At 39.4% G+C, this 22,908-nt stretch overlaps 1 protein-coding gene across 3 annotated transcripts in view; it reads left to right on the top strand.

The window, feature by feature from the left end:
- Window positions 1–22,908, top strand: part of LOC104678079 (FERM and PDZ domain-containing protein 4) — a 120,787-nt gene that overhangs the window by 74,966 nt on the left and 22,913 nt on the right. For all 3 annotated transcript variants that reach the window (XM_030934116.1, XM_030934118.1, XM_030934117.1), the window contains exons 4-7: window positions 4,687–4,791; window positions 7,228–7,335; window positions 11,326–11,457; window positions 15,421–15,540. In XM_030934116.1, coding sequence (XP_030789976.1) covers window positions 4,687–4,791; window positions 7,228–7,335; window positions 11,326–11,457; window positions 15,421–15,540 — 465 coding nt within the window. The remainder of the gene's footprint in view (window positions 1–4,686; window positions 4,792–7,227; window positions 7,336–11,325; window positions 11,458–15,420; window positions 15,541–22,908) is intronic.

Raw genomic sequence — 22,908 nt, 5'->3', positions numbered from 1 at the left:
ACCTGGGAGGCAGAGGTTGTGGTGAGCCAAGATTGCACCATTGTACTCCAGCCTGGGCAACAAGAGCGAAACTCTGTCTCAAAAAACAAAAAAGAGTTTCTACAACTTCCCTTCATGCAACCCCAACTCAATGGGACTTGAGCTAAGTCATTCTCTCAGTTCTGGTATACCGTGAGCTGGCATAATTCACATTGCTTTAGGTTTCCAAAGAGCCGAGGGACCTGCTTTCCTGCCTCCGACTTCCTAACCACATTTTATTGTGTTCCACACAGCTGAGAGAAGCTACACACCTCCTCATGGAAACCCCAGTGTAGCACATTCTATCAGAGCCCAGACCATATGTCATGCTGAGCATGCCAGCCTAATTTCCAATGGAGAACACCTGTGAGTCTTTGCCTGCAGGCTCTTCCTGGGCCTAGGAACATGCTCATGGAGCAGGCCACAAGTGCTGAGGAATTATCACTCCCAGAAAGGCTGTTTTTTGTGTTCTCTTACATGGTGGTCAGTCAGGTGTAGCCACAAGAGGGGACACAGGAGAGGCGCAGGAAAAAGAAGTTTTTTTATACTCACAGGTCCTAGAGAAACTGCACGCCAAGAGGAGGGGTCACATGAGAGGGAGCACTAAGGGAGCCAACTCAACCAACCAGGTGGGGTAGAGCCTGTGGGCAAGTGCCTTTATCAGGGGGTCAGGGTGGAACACACAAGAAAAGTGCAAGGGAATTTCTTTGATCTGTTTAAATGTTACTAAGTCACAGTCAGGGGAGGGTGGGAAAGGGTACTTGTGGCAGGAGCCAACTTTATCACACTGGTGCACCTGGTTGCCTGGGCAGGGTGCTCACAACCTGTCTGTGGGGATGTTGAGGCAGCAGGAAAATATGAATTTTGAAAACTTACAAGGAGATGCTCCATCAATGATTGACAGGAACTGGTGGATAAATACCCCAGCTCCCTCTCTCCTCAGACAGTATAACTCTGAGGCATGTGGTCTGCCTTGTTTCCCAGAGGTTCCCAGCAGGAGTAAGCTCCAGTTGCCTATAGCGGTGCCTTAGTAATAGCAAATGCTTTACTGGTTTATTCTCCCTTCCTGCCTGCCTTTCCCACTCACCTACCTGGGATTCCTGTGAGCACCTCCCAAATCAGCTACCTGCTTGTGAATCCTTGTCTTAGGTCTGCATTTTGGAGACTCCAAACTAAGCCAACCAGTAATGTAGGCTAGTCCTCACCAAATGTTCACTCAATACCTGCTATATAAGTAGTACTGTAGAGCTCTAGGAATTGCAAGTTCAAGACTTTGCCCTTCAATTTCAGAAATTAATCTTATTTGTGTAATTTTTTCAAACTATGTTCTAGTAACTTCTAAGAGCATTCAAAAGCATCAGGAGCATTCCACACACTATTGTGGCCATCTTAGCAACAGCAAATTTGGAAAAAGTACAGGGGTTGATTAGGGGCCTGATAATCTTAAAATTAATAGTAGGAGAATCTGATTATTCAAAATGGTAATTACTTGTTATTTCCACCACAGGATATGAAGTGCTTGTGATCAACACCTACAGGTTGCTCAGAATTAATTCAGCAGGCTTTCAAGTGGTATACATTGTATACTTTTTGAGAAACAAAGATAAATCTGTGTTAAAACTATAGTCATGACTGGTTTACATTACCCAATATACCCCAAGTAACTCTAGCCAGTGGTATAAGCCAGTACTTTGTTGATTCTCATTAAGTAGCCTTCAGACTTGGAGAGCCTATGTAGTTGTTATCAAAAAGTAATTTTCAAAACGTTTGTCATTTTTATGAAATAGTCACAAACCCAGAACAAAAACAGTACTTGTTATGAATTCTTAGTTAGAAGTTTATCCCGAGTCTGTTGACTTTAAATTGTGTATAAAATAATATTTACTTAACAACCTTGGCTATTTAGTTTCCTTTCTGGTCTTCCTAAATTAGCATGTTTCTCTGTATGGCATGGTAAATAAATACAAGAATGAAGTTACATAAGATGGGCATGCTACATATAGTTAGAGAGAGGAGATAGTACATAAGGTTATTTGCCCCTCAAGTAAATAGCCCCATATTTATTGGCTTCAGCATGGCTAGTAAATTTTCATGATCCCTGGGAACACCATGGCACTCTAAGGTTATATCAAATGATATGCATCCGAAAACTCTATACTTTTTATTGAATCAAGGAATTGGGTAGAATACTTTAGAAAAATATGGCAAAATATAACATTTAAACATTGAGATGCACAGAGGAATAAACCTCAGTATCTGGCACACTGAACACATGTGAAATATTTCGCTCCCAAACAATGCTGGAGAAGCGGGGTGTGACTGCATTAAAACATCTCATCTAATTAGTAGTGTCTGTTCTGGGTAGCTTTATTACAGCTGCTTCACTTGTGCTCAACTCATTGTGCCAATGTAAATACTGCCTGCTTAAAATCATTACAGGAGAATAATGTTTTCCCTTCAGCTAAAAAATGACATATCAAAAGCAAATGAACTCACCACTGTATGATTTGCTCATTAATCATTACTAAAGTTGGCCTATAATTACAAAGATACTGATGAGAACACCCTGTCACATCACTTCAGCTCTGCAGCAGGACTTTTAAAAGTCACGTTGAGCATGTTTAAAGCTATTCTTTTGGTTTCTTGCTATTGTTTGTTTGTTTGTTTGTTTGTTTTTTAAAGAGGGCAGCCATTCTCTTAAAACATCTTGCATAAATGGATGAATTCAAGCTCTGGGAGACAAATCATCCATTTATCCAGTCTTCTAAGACACTATTCATAGCAAAGGATGGGATAGGTGTGGAGGGGAACTTCAGAAATAACAGGATTCTCCTGGTATTAAAGCAAAAACTCCATCCAGGAATACACACACACACACACACACACACACAGGCACACACGCATGCACACACAGGCACCCCACACACACTTTTTATCATACTTTTTTCAACAGCTTTATTATTACAGTAAAATACACATAACATAAAATGTACTATCTTAAACATTTTAAAGTGGACAATTTAGTGGCATTAAGTACATTCAAAATGTTTTACAACCATTGCCACTACGTAGTTCCACAATTTTTTCATCACCCTGAAAGGAAACCCCATATTCATTAAGTATCACTCCTCATTCCCTCATTCTCCTCCACTCCCAGCCTGTGGCAACTACTAATCTACTTTCTGTCCCTATAGATTAGCCTATTCTGGACATTTCCTGTAAGTAGAATCGTACAATATGTGGCCTTTTGTGCCTGATGTCTTTCACTTAGCATAATATTTACCAGGTTCATCCATGTTGTAGCATGTGTCAGAACTTCATTCCTTTTTATGGTTGAATAATATTTCATTGTACAGATGGACCACATTTGATTTATCTATTTCATCGTATTGCTTTTTAAATTTAATTGATCTTAAGTATACTTGTATTTGACAAGAATGAGAGTCCTTTTTTAAATTCATTTTACTTTGAAAACCAAAGTATAGGTCACCCTAGTTGGCTTTCATGCCTCTAGATTAGTACAATAAATAGAGGGTTAAGCCTCTGTGTTGTTTCTAGAGTCAATTACTAGAATTCTCTACACAACAGCCTCAACGTGTTAAGACTATATAGCATGGAAAACATTAGTTTGAACCATAGGCAATTGCCAATATTTGACCATTTTCGTTTATAAAATAACAATTGTATGATTCAAACTATTTCCCTCTGTATTAGGTTTCATAGAGAATGTCATTCTTTTTAAAAATAAACAAACAATGCCTTCAACATAGTAGATATCTACTAGGTGTGAGTTCCCTTCCCCTTAGGCTTCTTTAAAATTATGCAACAATAGTGATTCTCAGATAAAGTGACTTTACCAAGATCATGCAGCAAGGGATGCCCCAGTATCACAGTGCCCTTGTAGGCAAGTTCTCCCATTGTACTTCCAATTTCTGAGGAAGAATTGTGCCACGTGGTCCCTCTTCCCAATAAAAGAAAGGAGAGGATCATAAGGCACAAAGAGCCCATAAGATGAGGAAGAATATGAAGTCAAAGTTCAGTTGTAAGGAAAGGTCTCGTTTCTACCCTGCCCAGTAAGATCACAAGATCACAAGTTATCAAGAAGAGGCTAAAACTCAGGTTGCAGGTACATAAAGCATGAGTGCTTGAGAAAGAGAGAGAGAGAGAGTACTTGTCTGCTCACATGCCCATATGCCCTTAATGTGAATAACAATGGGATTATGAATCATTTTACGACTATCAATGACTCTTCTCTACCTCATTAAAATAGATGATTAATGATCAATTCATTATAAACCCAACATTAGATCTGACTACCACCTCACCTTGAACACTGTGCTGAAAGCTCTCTATTAAAAGCAGAGTTTGTGTGCTTTTGCAGCCATTGTTTTAAAATATCCCTGGAAATGTGCTCAGTTAAAACTGGAACATGGTGGTGGTAGTTCTGATCTGGTGACTAAATCAAACTTACTTTACATGAACTTACAGACATGACAGAGTTTTGACTGCATCTATAATTTGCATTTTGTCCTTGAATCGGACATGTAGCAAGCATTTTATTTTTTAGCAAAATTATTGTATAACTGGGAGGATAAAGATGGAAAACAACTGTTACAAGGTTTGCATTATGTTACCAGTAATCAGATAAAATGTTTTCTTTTCTTCCAGTCTCCCAAATCAGCATTTATTAGTGCTGCAAAAAAGGCAAGATTAAAGTCCAATCCAGTCAAAGTACGCTTCTCTGAGGAAGTCATCATCAACGGCCAAGTGTCGGTGAGTTTACTGTCTGCTTTGTGACTCAGGGAAAGTCAATGAGGCAGAAGCTTTGTACTCAAACAAAGTCAGTAGTCCCACTGGAATGACTGATCTGAAATTGGTCGTTGGTTTTTACAGAGGTGTCAAATCTCAAGGTTGTAAAGGGCTTGAGAGATCATCAGGTTGGGCCTGAATCTCCTCTAACATGGTCAGAATATGTGGTAGTCCAGGGTTTCCTAGAATGCTTCCAGTGTCACAGACCTCACTGCCTTGCAAAGGAGTTCATATGATTTGGGATCAGTGACACTGCCTCATTCATACTCAGTAAAATATGCCTCCTTGAAACTTCCACCTATTTCTTCCCATTCTGCTAACTAAGCATTCTTCCATATGATAGTACTTTATGTATTTTTGAGAAAGGTATTGTGTTTCTCCTTTTTACTTCCCCAGAAAAGCCTAATCTTTCAACTAATCAGGCAAAGAAGTTAAAATGATGGAAAAATTTTCTGTAGGCAACCAGAACTGAAGAAATACTGCCCACATCTCCATAAATAGATCCTGATAGAAATCATTATTACTCAGGCACTTAATTGATCTTCAAAATGAATAATGCAAATATCAACAGGATGTTTTCTTTTTGACTTTTTCTCCCAAAAATTTACTGAAGTGTTTTCAGTTTTTAGAAAACTAACATCCAAGGAATTAATATTTTTTGGACCTTTGAAATGCCAGAGCATTGCTGTTCTGTTGGTATTGTTTAAATAAATCCATGAGGATAAAATCTCGCCTACAATATATTCATTATTGGTCACAAACTCTTCTCTGAGGTTGGTTCTGGATCTGAATCTGAAGATGTAGGCCTGTACATCCTGGGCAAGGCATTCATGCTCCAAGTGTCTTCGAATCAAAACTTACTGATCCAGGGCTGCCCCACTTGGGGTCCAGCTATTGTGATGCTTGTGGGGAAGGCTGGAGGCTGTGGCTGTACTGCCCTGTGAGCATGGTCTGTTCTGTGCTCCTCAATGCGTCCCATCACTCTGGATGCATGGTCACTGTACATTATTAATTTGCAACAAGAGTGTCCCAGCTGAAGGGTGGAAGGTACAGAGGAATCAATATATAGCAGAAAGTCATCTGAAACTTTTCTGCCCAGAGCTTTCGAGCATGTAATTGCGCAACCAGGTAGTTTACGCATCTTTAGAAAGAATATGATTCTAGAAGCTGCTACAGCAGTGTCAGTTCATCCCTGGATATAACAGGACTCCTGCAAGTCAGCTGATGTGTGAGGACACCTCTGAGGATAATCATCTCCTGAAGCCTCCACTGCCCTGCCACAGGTTTGTGGATGGCAGGGATGTTCAGTCATGTGGATGCTCCTCAGACTTCATGACTGTCTTCATTTCCAGTTTACTCTTGCTCTTCTGAGTCACTGAGTGCCATTTCTTCTGGACTGGGATCAAGATTTATTCAGTGACTTGGGAGCAAGACTATGCGGGAAGTCCACAGAAGCAGAAAGGAGGGGGAAGAAATTCAGGAAAAGAAATAGGAAGTGAAAGGCAGGAGGCCCATTATGGAAATACTTAGGGACTGAATTCTCCCTGACACCGGCAAATCCCTGAACATCTTGCCTTCAGTTCCCTCATTTGCAAAACAAAGGATGTGTGCACTCATGACTCTGAGTTCTCCTCAACTCCTGGGACTTTATGACCAACTACATGTGAATAACTCAGCTCACTCCTGGGACTTATAGAACTCATTAAGTGTGCCCTCTTCCTCCCTCTTTCTTCTCATCTCTCACTACTTCCAATGAAAGAAAAAATGCAAAGAAATAACATTTCTATTGTTTGCTTTTTGTCATGTTTCAAGCTGGCATCTTTTTCTGAGTTATTTCTAGGTTATGATCTTGTTCATTATAGACAATGTTTTACTCTCTTAACACACTAAGCCATTCCTTATCTTTTCCCTTGGAGTTTAAGAACCATTCCTAACTGGGTGAAAATAGTTTCACAAAATAACTTTATACTTGAAGCTTATTTATGCTGGTGACTCACCGTCATGACACTGCCAGGCACCCACAGTACCTCATCAAACAGCATCATTGCTGGTCTTTGTTCTGCTCAAGACGTCCTGCCCTGCTTAGGTCTGGGCTTGTAGTTCCAAATGTCAAAGCCTAATTACAAAAGAATCGTGTCTGCAATCATGTGTGCCAGTGGAGAATCTTGAGTTAAAAAAAAAAAAAAAAAAAAAACTCATCTGATTGACTTTCTGATGAGCAAATGTATTTTGCTATGAGCAACTTAACTCACATATCACCAAAGGAACGCCTTGGTTGGCCTTAGAGAGTTTGATTGTTTTTTAATGCCATGCTTAGAATAAACTATAGATGTGCTGCTACTGCAAAGAGAAGAGTCATAATTTGATCAACTTATACCCCCCACTTTTTTTTTTTAACAGGAAACTGTTAAGGACAACTCACTTCTTTTTATGCCAAATGTTTTGAAAGTCTATCTGGAAAATGGGCAGACCAAATCATTTCGCTTTGACTGCAGTACTTCCATTAAGGTAAGATGACCTGGTAAACTCTGTCCCTGTACTCTTTCAGGTACAACATGCAGGACACTGTGAGCCATTCGTAGCAGTATCTTCTTTCAGAACTATCCCTTTATTTCTGCAATTTTGTTGATCGCCTCCATATAATGTACTCTGTGAATACTTCAAACCAAACCAAAACCAAAAGCTTAAACTAAGAAGGTTCTGCTCTTTTATTTCTCTTGGTGTTGCAAAACAATATAATATACTGTCAGTGAAGAAACACTAGAGCTAGTCATTTTAATGCAACTACAGATTAATTAAAATAGTGTGACTATCACCAAGGCGGCTTGGCACCCTGCCCAAGGCCAGCATGATTTCTCAGCAATATCAGCTGCTCAGAAGATTAAGATGTTAGCTATTAATTGAATATCTGCTACTTTGGTGTCCAGCAAAAAACAAGGGGTAGAATAATGTAAAAGTAACATTTACTTTTAATTTCTGTAACCAATTTCATGGTAATGATGCATAAAGAGGCAGAAATGAGGCCTGCTTCTTAGAAGAAGGGCTGGAAAGGAAGACTCACAAAGCAATCCTATTCTTTCAGAGCCACAGGTGAGTTTTAGATAATAGGTATTATAGCAAAGCATATGGGTTTTTTTCCCCACATGCTTTCTTCCTGGAAAAGAAAAGTACAGCGCCTCTTCCTTTTATTGGACAAAAGTATATTCAGAAATTGATTGCTCCCTAATGCTTCATCAGCCTAAAATAGGCTTTCTTCACATGGCACAGTAAAAAAGATTTTATGAAGGTAAAAGAGTACCTTGTGATGATCTGTACAATAATCTATCAAGAGAATATCAACTCTCTGTTAAAAAATGTCTATCAATATCCGACCTCTAATTCTTGTTGGTTTTTTTAATTAATCAGCATAGACCTCACACGTAGAAGCATTTCTGCAAAGACCCACTCACTGTGTATTCTTATTGTCATTATACCAGCAAGCAGCTTGTTTTGAATTGCTCTAAGTATATAGTGGCTTAACAGGTCATGCAGTGGAAAATATTAGATTGATGTTGGAGCATTAAATCATACTTAAATCATTCCAGATGAAATATTAACTTCCTTCACACAAGACTTCTAATTTTAAATGGTGATGTCTGGAAAGGACTTCTTCCCTTTTTCCTCATTCATTATCAATTTGTGGTGAGATATTAATGTAATTATTGATCAACTAACCCAAGAGTAGGCAAACTTTTTCTGGAAAGGGCTAGATAGTAAATATGTTAGGCTTCGTGGGCCATTTGATCTCTGTTTCAACTACTGAACTCTGTCATTGTATCAGAAAAGCAGCCATGAACAGGTGGGTTTGGTTAGTCCTTAAGACAATGCTCAGTTTTGATAATTCACTCAAAGGACTCACAGAACTCAGTAATTTGTTATACTCACAATTACAGTATATTATAGCAAAAGAATACAGAACACAATTAGCAATGGGAAAGGCTCATAGTCAGGGCACAGGAGAGAGAGAGTGGAAAGGCTCCAGAGGTCCTCTTCCAGTGGATTCATAGAGATAATGCTTAATTCTCCCAGAAATGATACGTGACAGTATGCATGAAGTACTGCCAACCACAGACGTTCACCCAAGCCTTGGCATCCAGAGTTTTATTGGGGGTTTGCCACATAGACACAGCTAACTACCTGCATGGTTGACCTTAGTATTCAGTCTCTCCAGAGTTAGAGCTGATATTATATGGCCCAATGTTCTCACTATAAATCAACTGTTAGCATAGACTATCTGGTATGGCCCAAGACCACCCAGTAAACAAAAACACTTCTATCAGACAGGACAGTCCAAGGGCTTACAGGTTACTTCCTAAGAGTGGGAGCAAAAGAGCAAATTTTTCTTTAGGCAAGGCAAGGTTAATCTGTTACTTCACAGTCAATATGTGAACAAATGGGCATGGCCAGATGTAACCCACAGGTCACAGTTGGCAGACCTCTGAAATAACCCACAGAGCTACATTATTACAGCTCTCTCTGACACCATGGCCTTGTTTTGTGTTGCCAACTGGTCAACTCCCTGCCATTGGACTCCCTACCCCACCTGAAGACCTAGGTAAAGACTTGAATGCATTTCTTAACAGAAATAAATCTAAATGTAAGAAAGCCCGTTGTTCATTCCCTCCAGCCTCTTTATTACGGAACATAAACAAGACTAAGTTTGATTTCCCTGAGGATTGCAGATGACAATGAGAAGACAGGAAGCAATGCAAAGAGTTCACATCAAATTCAAGTTATCTTATCTTGTACCTAACAGCCTCATTATTACAATAGACACTGGCTGGTAGGTATAAAGTAGAAATAGTATAGTTATGAAAGGAATATGACATTGTGTGACAAAAATTGCCAAAATTCTTGCTGCAGAATTACAATAGGGAAAAACTATTGCTATTGATTTTCCAGTGTCCTCCCTGGTGGTTCAGGAAAATGCTTTATAAAGTATGTGTTGTCACACAAAGGCTGGTTTTGTTTTCTCTTTCCTGGGCTTTAAGAGAAAATTATAAAGCAGGGAAATCTTTTTTTTTTTTTTTTTTTTTTTGAAATTCAACATAGTCAAGGTATTTCTCTTGAATGATTTTTTTCAGGCGTGGGTGGATATGGGGATCTTTGATTTAACGGGGCCTGAAGAAATTGAAAAAGGACCACAGAGAAGGATCAAAACATCAGAAAAGTCAGTAAAAGAAACTCTAAGTTTTCACTCTAAGGTTTCTTGATCTTGGCACTGTTGAGATATTAGGCCAAATCATTCTTTACTGTGGGGCTGTCTCTGCATTGCAAGATGTTGAGCAGCATTTCTGGCCTCTACACACTCCACGGCAGTAGTATTCCCAACCCTATTGTGACAACCAAAAATGTCTCCAGAAATTTCCAAATGTTGCAGTGGGGCAAAACTTCCCTATAGAATTTTGAGCATCTGAGTATAAATTATCTTTGAGGGATCATTTACCAGTTTTCAAGTACATGAAAAAAGTATAGGTTGAAGAGATTAGTTTTACATTGTAGTAAATGTGTGTGTTTGTATGTGGAAGACCTTTCTGATCATAAATGCTTAATCCTATAAAAGATTGCTGACAAAGCTTGCTCATTCCACCTTCCCCAGAGATGTAAAATAAATATATGTATATTACTATGGTGCCCTCACTCTGTGCCAAACAATGTTATAATAAATGCTTTGTATGTGTGAACTCATTTAATCCTTATATCCGTTCTGAGATAAGCATTATTATTATCCTCAGTTTACACACAGGGAAACTAAGATACTTAGCGACTAAATAACTTCCCCAAAGCTGCACAGCTAATAAGTAGTAGAGCTGGGATTAGAAGCCTAACTGTTTTCTTAGCCTGCATTCCTTACAACGACTACACTGCTCTTTCAGAAGGGTAAGCCAGGGTCAGCAAGCAGATATTTCAGTCTTCACAGTCTCTGTTGCAACTACTCAACTCTGCTGATGCAGCACACAAGAGCAGCTATAGATTTTAGATAAACAAATGGGTATGACCATGTCCCAATAAAACTTTATTTACAAAAGCTGATGGTGAGCTAGTTTTGGCGTGCAGGCCATGTTTTCCAACCCTTGAGGCAGACCACTTTCAGAACTGGTTTAATTGCTACCCCATTTAGAAGAAAGGAGAATTGAACTGGCTATACTGCACAATCTATTGACAACCTTTCTATATCAAGAGCTTACATGATATTAAGCTCCTCCTCCAGCTATTTACCTTGTTAAGTCTCTGTTTTGAACTCCATAAAGATTTTGAATGATAGAGGAGGCCAGGAAAAGGGCAAGAGAAAGAAGACTTCATTTCTGTATCTTTTTGGAGCATTAAATTTCAGAATCAACCAAAGGTATAAAATTTCAAGATTGGCAGCCTACAAGTGTAACACTTTTCAGTCATGGTAGACTCCACAAGATGGCAGCCTTGATTTTGGTCTCATCATGTTCGTGTTTCCTCTGTAAGGATGTCATCTTAACCCTTCAAGAGAAGCTCTCCATCAAAGGCATTGAACACTTCTCTCTCATGCTGGAGCAGAGGACAGAAGGGGCCGGAACGAAGCTGCTCTTGCTTCATGAACAGGAGACTCTAACTCAGGTCTGTGAAATCTCACCCTCAAGTGATGAGGCTGCTGGTTAGAGCAGAGGTTGCCCAGTCCAAGATTTCTCCCCCACTCTAATCCTGTAAATGTATTAATTGTATCCCTGGGTATCCTCTGTAAAGGAAGTGCTGGCATTCTTAATGCATTTTGCACCTCAAGGTCATGTTTCCCTTTCTGCCCATCTTTTGCAGACTGTCAGTTAGTCTCCCAACTAGATTTGTCATTCAAAGTCTCACCAGCAGCACATTGAGAATACAGCTCTGTAAAATTATATTTTATGTGATTACAGTGACCTGTTCACCTGTTTTGGTCAACAATCTCTTGAAACCATTAAAAAGAAATGGTTTCTGGGATTATTTAAATTAATCCAAAATCATATTTAATTGTTTGAAATTCTGGGTGCATACTTAAGACTATTTTTGGAAGCCTGAAATCTCTGCCCCAGTCCTGCCCGCTATAAATATATGATCTACCAATGTGTCCCAGTTCCTGATTACCAAGATGCCACCCCCATCTGTTCCCTGGGGAGACAAGCAGGCTGCTTGGCTGCTGAATTCAGCGCAGCACCCTGACTTTTCTTGTGACACAAGCAAAGTCTTTGTTGAATGTATAAAAGATTTCAACAAATTCCTCTTCCATAGGAGAGATCAATGATAACAGAACTTTATGAAGAGGGGTAGGAGAGGACACCAGGAGGAGAAGCATCAGATGCTGCCAGCTGGATGGAGTGGCAAAAACTGTTGTCACACTAAAGTGCTTTTTGGTTGTTGTGTATAAAAGCTGGTGTCCCACACATTGGGTCCTGCAAATATCCCTGATTCTCTTGATTCAGTCCAACTTTTTGTAATAGATTAGTTCTAAAGTTGCCATCTGTGTTGATTTATATTTCTCTACCTAAACTTGGCCTATTATTTCCATCAAGTTTTTTTTTTTTTTTTTTTTTTTTTTTGAGACAGAGTCTCACTCTGCTGCCCAGGGTGGAGTGCAGTGGTGCAATCATAGCTTATTGCAGGCTTGAACTCCTGGGCTCAAACAATCCTTCTACCTTAGCCTCCCAAAGTGCTGGGATTACAGGAATGAGCCCCTATACCTGGCCTCTATCGAGTCTAAATCTACCTATAGATATTTTAAATCACTTCTAATGGTTATTATTTAACCTGTGCCAAACACTCTTGGAAATAAAGGACTTATTTTATGCTTCATTACAGGGGCACAACCCCTGATATACAGAATCTGTCATGTGAAAGGTCAGTGTCTGGATCTGAGTTCCCCTGGAAGCAGAACTTAGGGATTTGAATGCATGTCATTTATTTGGGAAGAGATATCTGGAAATACCCACAGAGGAATGGGGAGGAGAGATGAGAAATATTGAGAGGCCAATAAAGAATGTATTATCAAACCAGTTTCCACTATGGGTAACTGGAGCTCAGTCCTACTGGAGAGCATTGAAAGACAGTGTAGGACACACCTCAGAGGTATCCCACTGAGAGGCGAGGGAACTGGGACATGTGCCTACCGACATGCTGTCTGTTATTGATAGTGGGCTGCTCTCTTGTTATTCGGGTTTGCCTTGTGCTGTCGAATGGTCACAGGTGTTTGCCGTAAATACCCTTCAGCTTATAGCAATAAATGCCAAGGGGATATGGGCAGACATCTAGTTACTATGAGTCTAATGAAACTCCCCACAACGTTCTGATCTTTCTGGTTATATTTTCTCTCTAAACTTTTATCTACTACGTAGCCTTTATAGGAAAGCTTCATGCTGATTTAGTTGGACAAAGATTCTCTAAAAGTCTCTTCTGATGCTAGGTAAACAAAACTTCTTGCTCCAAATACTACATTTCTTTTAAAATGTTGGAAGGAAACAAACTCCTAATAATCATTCTTTCTTTATTTTTCATTATAGAATCAGAACTAAAAGTGAAGTGCTAAAAATCAAGTACTATCTCTAGAAAGGAAAACGGATTTAAATATCCTGAAACAAACCAGCTATATGCCTTTGAAATCAATGCATATGGAAAAATTGATTGCTAAAATATTTATAGGCATAAAAGTGGAGAGTAAGAAATTATATTTTTTCCAATAACAAAATCATTTTAAAACATTTAGTTTCTATGAAAACCTCCCAATGGAATTTTTAAGCAACTCTGCCTGAATCTCTGGTGGTTTGATACTAAACTTCTGCTAGAAAATATTATTTATATACTACTTAAAGTTTCCAAGAAATTGTTTGTTTGTTTATTTTAGAAAGTGTTACGAACTGCCATTTCTAATGACTTGAAGCAACCTTTTTGCATTATATTAATTCATTTCCCAAAACTAGTGTAACCTTTTGATACTAAAAGTAAACTCAAGATAAGATGACTTATGGAAAATTCAAGAAAAAAAAGTTGAACCAGTAATTAAAGAAGTCAGAGATATGGTGATTCCTGACTTTCTAACACACCAGAACAAACCTTCTGGCAAAATAGCCCATGAAGTCACTGTGAAACACTACAGCAAGGCTGATCAGCACTAGTGGCCTCTTAGGGTCCCGAATTTCTTTATTCCTTGTTTGCTTTACCATCAGCCAGTGATGAGTAGCCGATAGTCCTCAAGTCTCATGAATCCACTCAGCTTTGCAGGCCTGCGCAAAGCCAGAAAGCTGGTGTGACTACTCAGGATGCCCACATCTATACAAGTAGGGTGTCTTTTTCCTTTGGAATTCTTCTGTTCAACAAAGTTAGTGAACTGTAAATACATACACATGCATGCATACACACACCACGGGACTCAATAAAGCTATTTTATTTAAAAATTTTCAATTGCAGCTCACCAACATTTTTATATTGCCAGATTTGTCCCCTGCAGAAGAGTATTACACACGACTGTGTTGGTTCATGCTGCATGGTTTTCATTTTGTTTTGTTGACTCCTTGAAGGGAAATCGATGAGCTCTTGCCTTCTTTCTTAGAGTCCAATGTCTTTCATTCATTCAAGTGTTTATTAAACACCTATTATTATTTATTAATTGATTTCCTTTTGTTGCAAAAGGAATTAAGAAATGAACTTCTAGTATGTGACACATACACTGTATGAAAGGAAAACAAACTGAAACGAGCCATGGTCCTTAACCCTGAAGAACCTGTGGTATATTTTAAGCTCCGTTGAGCAAGTGGAACAATATCATCATGATATCAGAAGTTTGGAGTAGTTTGGAAACTTGTAGAATCTGATGTACTGCATGGGCCAAAACCTCTGTCTTCCTACTCTCCAATGTGATGTCATCTAAGGTTGACACTATCATGTTTTCATTGCAAGAGTCAGTCTGGAGTCTAATTTGGAAAAACAAAACACAGCAATGTTATGCAATAATAAACCATACTGGACAATCTCTCTGCTGTCCCTTTGGATCCCCTTTTTGTACTCCCCAACATAGATTTGGGGTGCTATCACTAACAGCCAGCATCTGCAGATCTTCTTTCAAGGACTGCCCTCAGACTACCGGAGACCATCATGTCCAAACCTGGAAACTCACATCCCCTGGGACAGCTCTAAATGAATGACTCATCAATGCTCCTTTGGCTGAGGTCTCAGCAGCTCTGTGGTATAGCTACCACTCCAGAGTCTCCTGCAGGATCAGGCTATAGCTACTCTCTGCTGGGGTTCCCTGAGGAGGCACCCTTGCTTGGCTTCCTCTTCTTTCCTGACCTGCTTCCCCCACTCCCTTACTAGCCTCTCCTGGGAGCACTTTCTTAATAAGTCCCTTGCACACAACCCCTCATCTCAGGGTCTGCTTCTGGGGAACCCAACCTAAGTGGCAAGGTTATGTGTAGTTTTCAGAGAATGAGTATCTATAAATAATAAAAGAATATCCGCTGATTCTTTCCTTAGTGTCCAAAAAAAAAGTTGACTGCTTCAGTGTCCCTCAGCCATTTCTCAGCACTGAAGGGTTCTTGTGTGATTTTTCTACTCTTCCAGGTGACACAGAGGCCCAGCTCCCATAAGATGAGATGTCTTTTCCGAATTAGCTTCGTCCCAAAAGATCCAATTGACCTTTTAAGGAGAGATCCAGTTGCTTTCGAGTATCTCTATGTTCAGGTATGTTAAAATTTTGGCATGTTTTATATCAATGTTGTGACATAAACTAACTTTGGGACTTTGCCCAGAATTCTTTAACTTGAAATGTTTCTTTTTTGTCCCCCACCTCAAGCTCAGTGAATCGTACAATAATTGTATGATGCTCTTTTGATTTTTACGTTTGATTTTGAAATAATTTCACACTTCCAAAAAAGTTGCAAGAGTAGTCATCTATACCCTTCACCCAGATTCACCAGTTGTTAACATTTTACCACATTTACTTTCTCTTTAGTATGTGCACGTGTTCTCTCTCCCCACACAAATACACATACAAATGTATATAATTTTTTTCTAAACCATATGAAGGTCAATTACCAAAATAATTCTGGTTTGCTCCCAAATGCTTCAGTGTGTGTTTTCTAATAACAAAGACATTTCGTTATACAATTATTATACAAGTAACAAAATCAGGAAAGTAAACATTGATACATTTCCATTATCTCACCTACAGTTTATATCCATATTACGCCTATTATCCTCAAAATGTCTTTTACATATACATTTTTTTCTAGAACAAGATGCACTGCAGGATCCCATTTTGCATTTAGTTGTCATGTCTCTTTAGTCTCCTTAAATCTGGAACATTCCTCAGCCCTTTTTTGCCTTGCACGAGCTTGGTAGTTTTGAGGAGTACTAGTCAGCTATTTTATAGAAATCTCTCAATTTGGGTTTCTCTGATATTTTCTTATGATTAGATTGATGTCATACATTTTGGGAAGAACAACACGATTGACTGCGTCCTCAGTGTAACACATCAAGAGGCACATGATGTCAGTTTATCTCTTTAATGGCAAAATGAACTTCGACTCTTGGTTAAGGTGATATTCTCTGAATTCACCCAAAAGCTACTACTATTCCTTTTGTAATTAAAAAGTAATTTGTGGAGAGTCACTTTGTAGCTCTTTTTATTTATTTATTTATTTATTCATTTTGAGATGGAATCTTGCTCTTGTCACCCAGGCTGGAGTGCAATGGCACAATCTTGGCTCACTGCAACCTCTGCCTCCCAGGTTCAAGTGATTCTCCTGCCTCAGCCTCCCACGTAGTTGGGATTATAGGCGCCTGCCACCACGCCCAGCTAATTTTTGTATTTTTAGTAGAGACGGGGTTTCGCCATGTTGGCCAGGCTGGTCTCAAACTCCTGACTTCATGATCTGCTCACCTTGGCCTCCCAAAGTGCTGGGATTACAGGCGTGAGCCACTGTGCCTGGCCTGTAACTCTTATTATCTTCTTCATCAAAGTCTCACCCACTAGTTTTAGTACTAATTGATGATTTTTTTTTTTTTTTTTTTTTTTTTTTTTTTTTTTTTTTTTTTTTTTTTGAGACAGAGTTTTGCTCTTGTTGCCCAGGCTGGAGTGCAATGGCACGATCTTGGCTCACCGCAACCTCTGTCTTCTGGATTCAAGAGATTCTACTGCCTTAGCCTCCCGAGTAGCTGGGATTACAAGCATGCGTCACTACACCAGGCTAATTTTGTATTTTTAGTAGATACAGGGTTTCTCCATGTTGGTCAGGTTGGTCTCGAACTCCCAACCTCAGGTGATCTGCCCACCATGGTCTCCCAAAGTGCTGGGATTACAGGCATGAACCACCACGCTTGGCCCTAATTGATTGTTCTTATCTGAATCCATTATTATTGTAGTTGAAAATGATGATTTTTCTAATTTCATTATTGCTTCTGCATTTATTAATTGGTATGAGAGTTTTCCCTTCTCCTTTATTACTTATTTATTCATTCATTTGATGCTTAGATTATTCTGAAAATTGTGATATTCATTTTATTGAACTGTTAATTTCAAGGTGGTAAAACTTGAAGAGAACAGTCTTTTCCAGACTAATATCTGATTCTGGGCTATAATTCCCCAAAAATGAAAGTTTCCAGGAATGAGTATCTGGTGTAGTTTGTCCCAAAGGGAATGTATCCAAGTTGATATTTATGAGGTGTTCCTATATTTTACTATAACTGCTTCCTATTACTCTCACTTATATTAAATTTCCAATATAATCACATGAAACCAACTTGCCTAATCCTTAGACAGCTTAGACATCTAGCAATAGAACTAACTACTCGAAGAGGTTGCAAACCTAAACATAACCTCCCCCTCCTCACTGCCAGAAAGAGACAAAACAAAAGTGAAGCAAAAAAAAGAAGAAGAAGAAGAAGACATTCTGTCTTTGAGAATATCTGTATAAGGCAAAGACTGCTGGAGCCATATATAAAATATATAAAGCAAAAAAGTAAGAAAAATACAATAAAAAGAAACATTTGTTAACTCTAGGTAGTTAATAACACTGATGTTTGCTTTACTATTTTCAGTACTTTCTTGTATATTTCAAAACATTTGTAATCTTCAAAATATGGGTAGAAAAAAATGTGGGTGGAAGATGGAAGAGAGACTAGACAAGGTAGGTACCAGAGGTTAAGAATGGTGACATAAATTAAAATGGCAATAAGCCCTGAAGATCACAGGTTAAGTCAGACAGGAAAGACACAGAACATACAAGAATGTTCTAGCAGATGCGGCACTCAGGGTGAGGCCAGTCAAACCTTCCCCACCTCAGTGGCCTTTGGAAGACTGTGGTATTTACAGCTCAGTGGGACGATTAATGTTCATGAAGATAATCCTACATCATTGGGAAAAGTCAAGTCCTGTTCAGTGAAACCTGTTGACCAAGTAAAGAAATGTGTAGTGTGCTTTAAAATGTTTACCACCCCGAACAACAAAACTGCCATGTTTTGGGTTTTTTTAATGTTAAGCTTTGATCACCTGGACCCCTCACTTGTCAACAATATCTCCTTGTCCCCAGCAGGCATGACAGCATGAAACAGAGCCTGGTTCTCAGCTGATCTGTTACTGTGTCTTCCCCATGTCCCTGCTGAGAACCAACCCAGGGCTTTGCCAATGCAGCTCAGATCATGTGCTACATTGTTAGTTGCAAATAAATAGTTACAGGTGCTGGTCAGTAGTCGCTGTAGACAGTGAATGCATTCAGTGGTTGTTCTCTATAATTACATACTCACCCCATTCACAAAAGGGTGCTTTAAAACTATTTTACTCTGCTTCCATTTAAACATCACAAGTCCATTGCATTTATAAAAAAACAATATGGTTGCATTTGTCTTGGGGAGAGGAGACCTCTTAAGTAGACAAGGAGTACAGCTAAACCCAGTTCTGTTTAAGGTGTGTTTGCACAGATCTAATGCAGTTTACGGAGATCTTTCTTATTCAACAGACACGTTTTTTATACATGTGAGACTGTCCTCAGAACAGGAAAATGTGTCTGGAAATCTTGCCCAGGAACTAAAAGAAAAAGACTGAGGATGTTTCTGCTTTCTTGCCTTGGGTGTAGAATAGGCAGTGAATTAGCCACCTCTTCAAGGTATAGCCAGAGGGGGAGAAATGGAAAAACAGGTATCGTAGGCAATAAAGACCAAAATAAAGCAACTGTCATATATCCTCCACTGAAACAGGAAATGAGAATGTCTTTGCCTCAGACCCTCTTCTTTGAAATGCCTTGTATCACAGAATGCATGCTAACGAAAGTCTAAAATAACATCTAATATAAGTCAACAGATCTGCAAATGGTGTCTGGGTGCCCATGTTGATTTCAAGATACTAAAAAGATGCAATAAAACAAGCCTAGAGAACAAAAGAGTAAGCAGGAGCAACATGTATCACTTTACAAAGATAAAATCAATGTAACTTAGTGGGCTCCTAATGAGGACAGCAGCCATTGACTAGATGAATCATGACGATGAAAACAGAAGTTGCAATACTAGTATCTATTAATCTCCTAGTTCTTAACGGTCCATGACATATTTTACAGATTTTAGCGTATATATTAACAATAAATGCTAATAGTACAGATTGTTCAAATTTATCATTACAATGGGCTATACTGACATTTACCTGTCCACTATCTGTTAAGAAAAAGACTGTTACGTCAATTAGCAAATGAGTAAGACCTAAGAGGCTCCAAAATGTTTTCAAATACTATAGTATTATTGGTTTCCTTTTTAAGATCTAACATGTTAGTTATAAATGAACATTTTGGAAGCCTCAAGTGGAGCCTTTTGGGACCTCTATTTAGCAAAACAGATACTACCCATTTGCTTATATAACTGTATTTTAAGTAATATAGTTGAGAGTAATAAAAGCAAGATTAGTACCAAATATATACATATATATATTCCAAATTTCACACTCATTCTCCAGGATCAGTCTGAACTAATTATATAATATAATTAAGTGACTAATCAAATCACCTTGTCAAAAAATTCATCTAGAAGTCTAGTTAAATACAGGGTAAAGCAGTGATGAGAAATAGGGTCCCAGCTATGACTCTTAGGAGAAGTAATAGTGATGGCTCATCTTTATCAAGTATCTTCCATTTCATGAAACATATTTACAGGTATCATGGCAACCTTGCGAGTTCATTGCTAACTCTCAAGTTAGTTGTTTTTGAGATTTAACCCACTTTTCCAATAAGGAAACTGAGGCTCAAGAGAGATGAAATGCCATGTTCAAGGTCATTTTATTAGAAGCTGACAGAACCTAGAATCAAACCTGGGGCTTTTGTCTCTAAATTATATGCCCAAATCCTCTTTCAATCCATCATGGTGTAGCAGTCATTGAAGAAAATGATTTCCCAAAAAATTGATTCCTCACTGTGCCAATGGTTTTCTCACCCCATCCTTTATGGGACTCTATAAAATGACCCTATCTGCACTCTCAACCCCTTGGAGCCCATGTGGACACCCCTGAGCACTTGGAAATACCTGGTAAACCCAAGACTAGCAAAACAAAATGGCAGCCTGTAATTGCTCTCAGAGGCTGTCTTAAATCAGACCACCCTATCTCCTGTGTCTGGACAGACCCACTTCTGACAAGGGGTGCTGTGCAATCCAAATAGGTTTAAGATTTTAAGGAGAAGCAAAGGTGGAAGGTCATATTAGGGATGAACAGGGAAGAGAATGTGACTTCACTCTTAGCAGTGAAGTGATGGGTTGAGAGACATGCACCCATGTGGATACAGAGCATGCACGCACGGCATAGCACCAGTGCAGCATGGGTGAGTGTGCACAGTGTAAATATTGTATGCAGAAGCCATCTGGGGGTACATGTTCCTATTTTAGTAAAATCAATATAGGAAGCAGTTATAAACGTGCTTCTCTTGAAAAGGAGGCAAGTAAATCTTGATATCATTTTTCATTTGAGGCCAAGGGCCCCCTGAAGTTTCACTAAAAAATCAAGTTGAAAAAGACAAATGAATTAGAGAAAAGGGAGCCTTCAGAATGAAGTCCCAAAGATACAAGGGAAATTGTTCCATTTTTATGCCAATGTTTCACAAAGTATGGACAGCTGTGTAGAAATAGGATTGGACAAAAAGGGCCTGACCTAATGCTAATGGACTGAATGAAGAAACCTAGCAAGGCCTAGATTCTTCTTGGCCTCTGAGCAGCGTTCCTTCCTTCTGGGTGGGCAGGACCCTTTCTGGAATGGGAGTCATGACCTACAATCAAACCATGTTGGTCAGATAATTTCTTTACGGCCAGTTTTTATACAGATAAGGCAGAGGGAAAATTAGAGTCATATTTTTAGGTTTTATGGCTGGCTTTGGGGAAAGGGAGTTCTAGTTTCTATGACCCACCTTGGAGAAGAGGGATTCTAGTTTCTATGGCTAGCCTCTAGGGAGAATAGAAATAAAAAACAGGAGGGCAGGAGAAGGTCAAAGAAAAACTTTTGTTTCTGAGGCCTTCATTTTGGGGTATTGTTTTTTGAGCTCCAACAAAATCTTCTTGAGGCAAGCCAAAGAATAAAGAAAGAAGGAAATAAGAAAGGAGCTAAATACCATATTTTCTAGCCCAGGAACCCAGTTTCCCATAACAAAAGTAAGGGAACACATGTATAGAATACGCCTAAGCAATGCAGCACTTCCCAGCAGCACTTAGCTCACCGCCTTGTGTCTAAGCAGTAAGTGAGGATACTACTCCAAAGCCAACCTCTGTTCCCAAGTGGCACTTTACACTTGATGACACACTCTCAGCCACTCTTCAGCTTGATCCCCACAACAAACACTGTGAGATAGGTGGTCTTATTCTACAGATGAACAAACTAAGACTGAAACAGGAGGAATGACTCCCAGAAAGCCAGGCACTTGGAAAAGCAGGGCAGTTGCCCCTGAAGTGAACGGAGGAGTTCAATAGCTCCCCTTATCCAGTGTACCAATGTGCTGTGATAAGGCACTTGATGTGTATCTCATCTAATCCTCCAGCCACTCCAGTGAGATAGTTAATATGAATCCCCTTTGCACAGATGAGTAAATTGAGGCTGCAAGAGTTAAAGTGAATGGTCTAAAACTACCTACACAGGTAGCCATTGGGAAAGCCAGAATGCCAGAGCAGGTGGGTATCAGTCCCAAGTCACTGTGCTCAATCGCCTTGCTAATTCTGCCTCCCTGCGGCTGCTGTGGCTGATGAGGAGGAGAATGATGTTGGTGGTGACAGTAGTAAACATGTAAGAGGGCTTACACCCTACCAAGTACAGTTCTAAGAGCTTTAGAGGTTTTGTTTGGGATTTTTTTTTTTTTTTTTTTTTTTTTTTTTTGACAAGGTCTTGCTCTTTCACCAAGGCTGGAATGCAGTGGTGTGATCAAGGCTCACTGCAGCCGCAAACTCTTGGACTCAAGCGATCCTCCTGCTTCAGCCTCCCAAGTAGCTGAGACTACAGACACACATCACCATGCCCAGCTAATTTTTGTACTTTTTGTAGAGACAGAATTTCGCCACGTTGCCCAGGCTGGTCTTGAACTCCAGGGCTCACGTAATCCACCCGCCTCAGCCTCCTAAAGTGCTGGGATTCTAAGGACTTTTCATGGTTCACTCATTTAATCATCACCACAACCCAGTGGACAGGGAGCAGTATTATCCCCAATTTACAGAAGAGAAAACCGAGGCACAGACAATTAAGAAGGTGCCCAAGTTTGTGCCCCCAGTGAAGTGGAGAAACAAGTTTCAAGCCTAAGATTCCAATTCAGGCAGCCTAACTCCAGAAGCCACATTATGCTATCGATGCTTTATGCATTCAGCTGCGGCACCTGTGTTTGGAAATTTCATACCTAAATTCCTAATTGTTTTTACAAAAAGCTAAATATTTAAATAGCAGCTCGTCGATGAATGCTAAATGTTTTGTGTGGTCTCTGTGTTTGTGCGTGCAATTAAATACTGACTCGTTTCCAAGCAGCACGATGGAGATGTTTCCACATTTAGCCTCCCTGCCTGGGAAGTGAAGGTTGAAACACTCTGGGGAAATGTATGTCACCTGTT

This window comes from Rhinopithecus roxellana, chromosome 7 (assembly GCF_007565055.1).
Source record: "Rhinopithecus roxellana isolate Shanxi Qingling chromosome 7, ASM756505v1, whole genome shotgun sequence".
Taxonomy (NCBI): Eukaryota; Metazoa; Chordata; class Mammalia; order Primates; family Cercopithecidae; genus Rhinopithecus; species Rhinopithecus roxellana.
The sequence above is the reverse complement of the archived record's forward strand: the minus strand, read 5'-3'. Positions and strand labels throughout refer to the sequence as shown.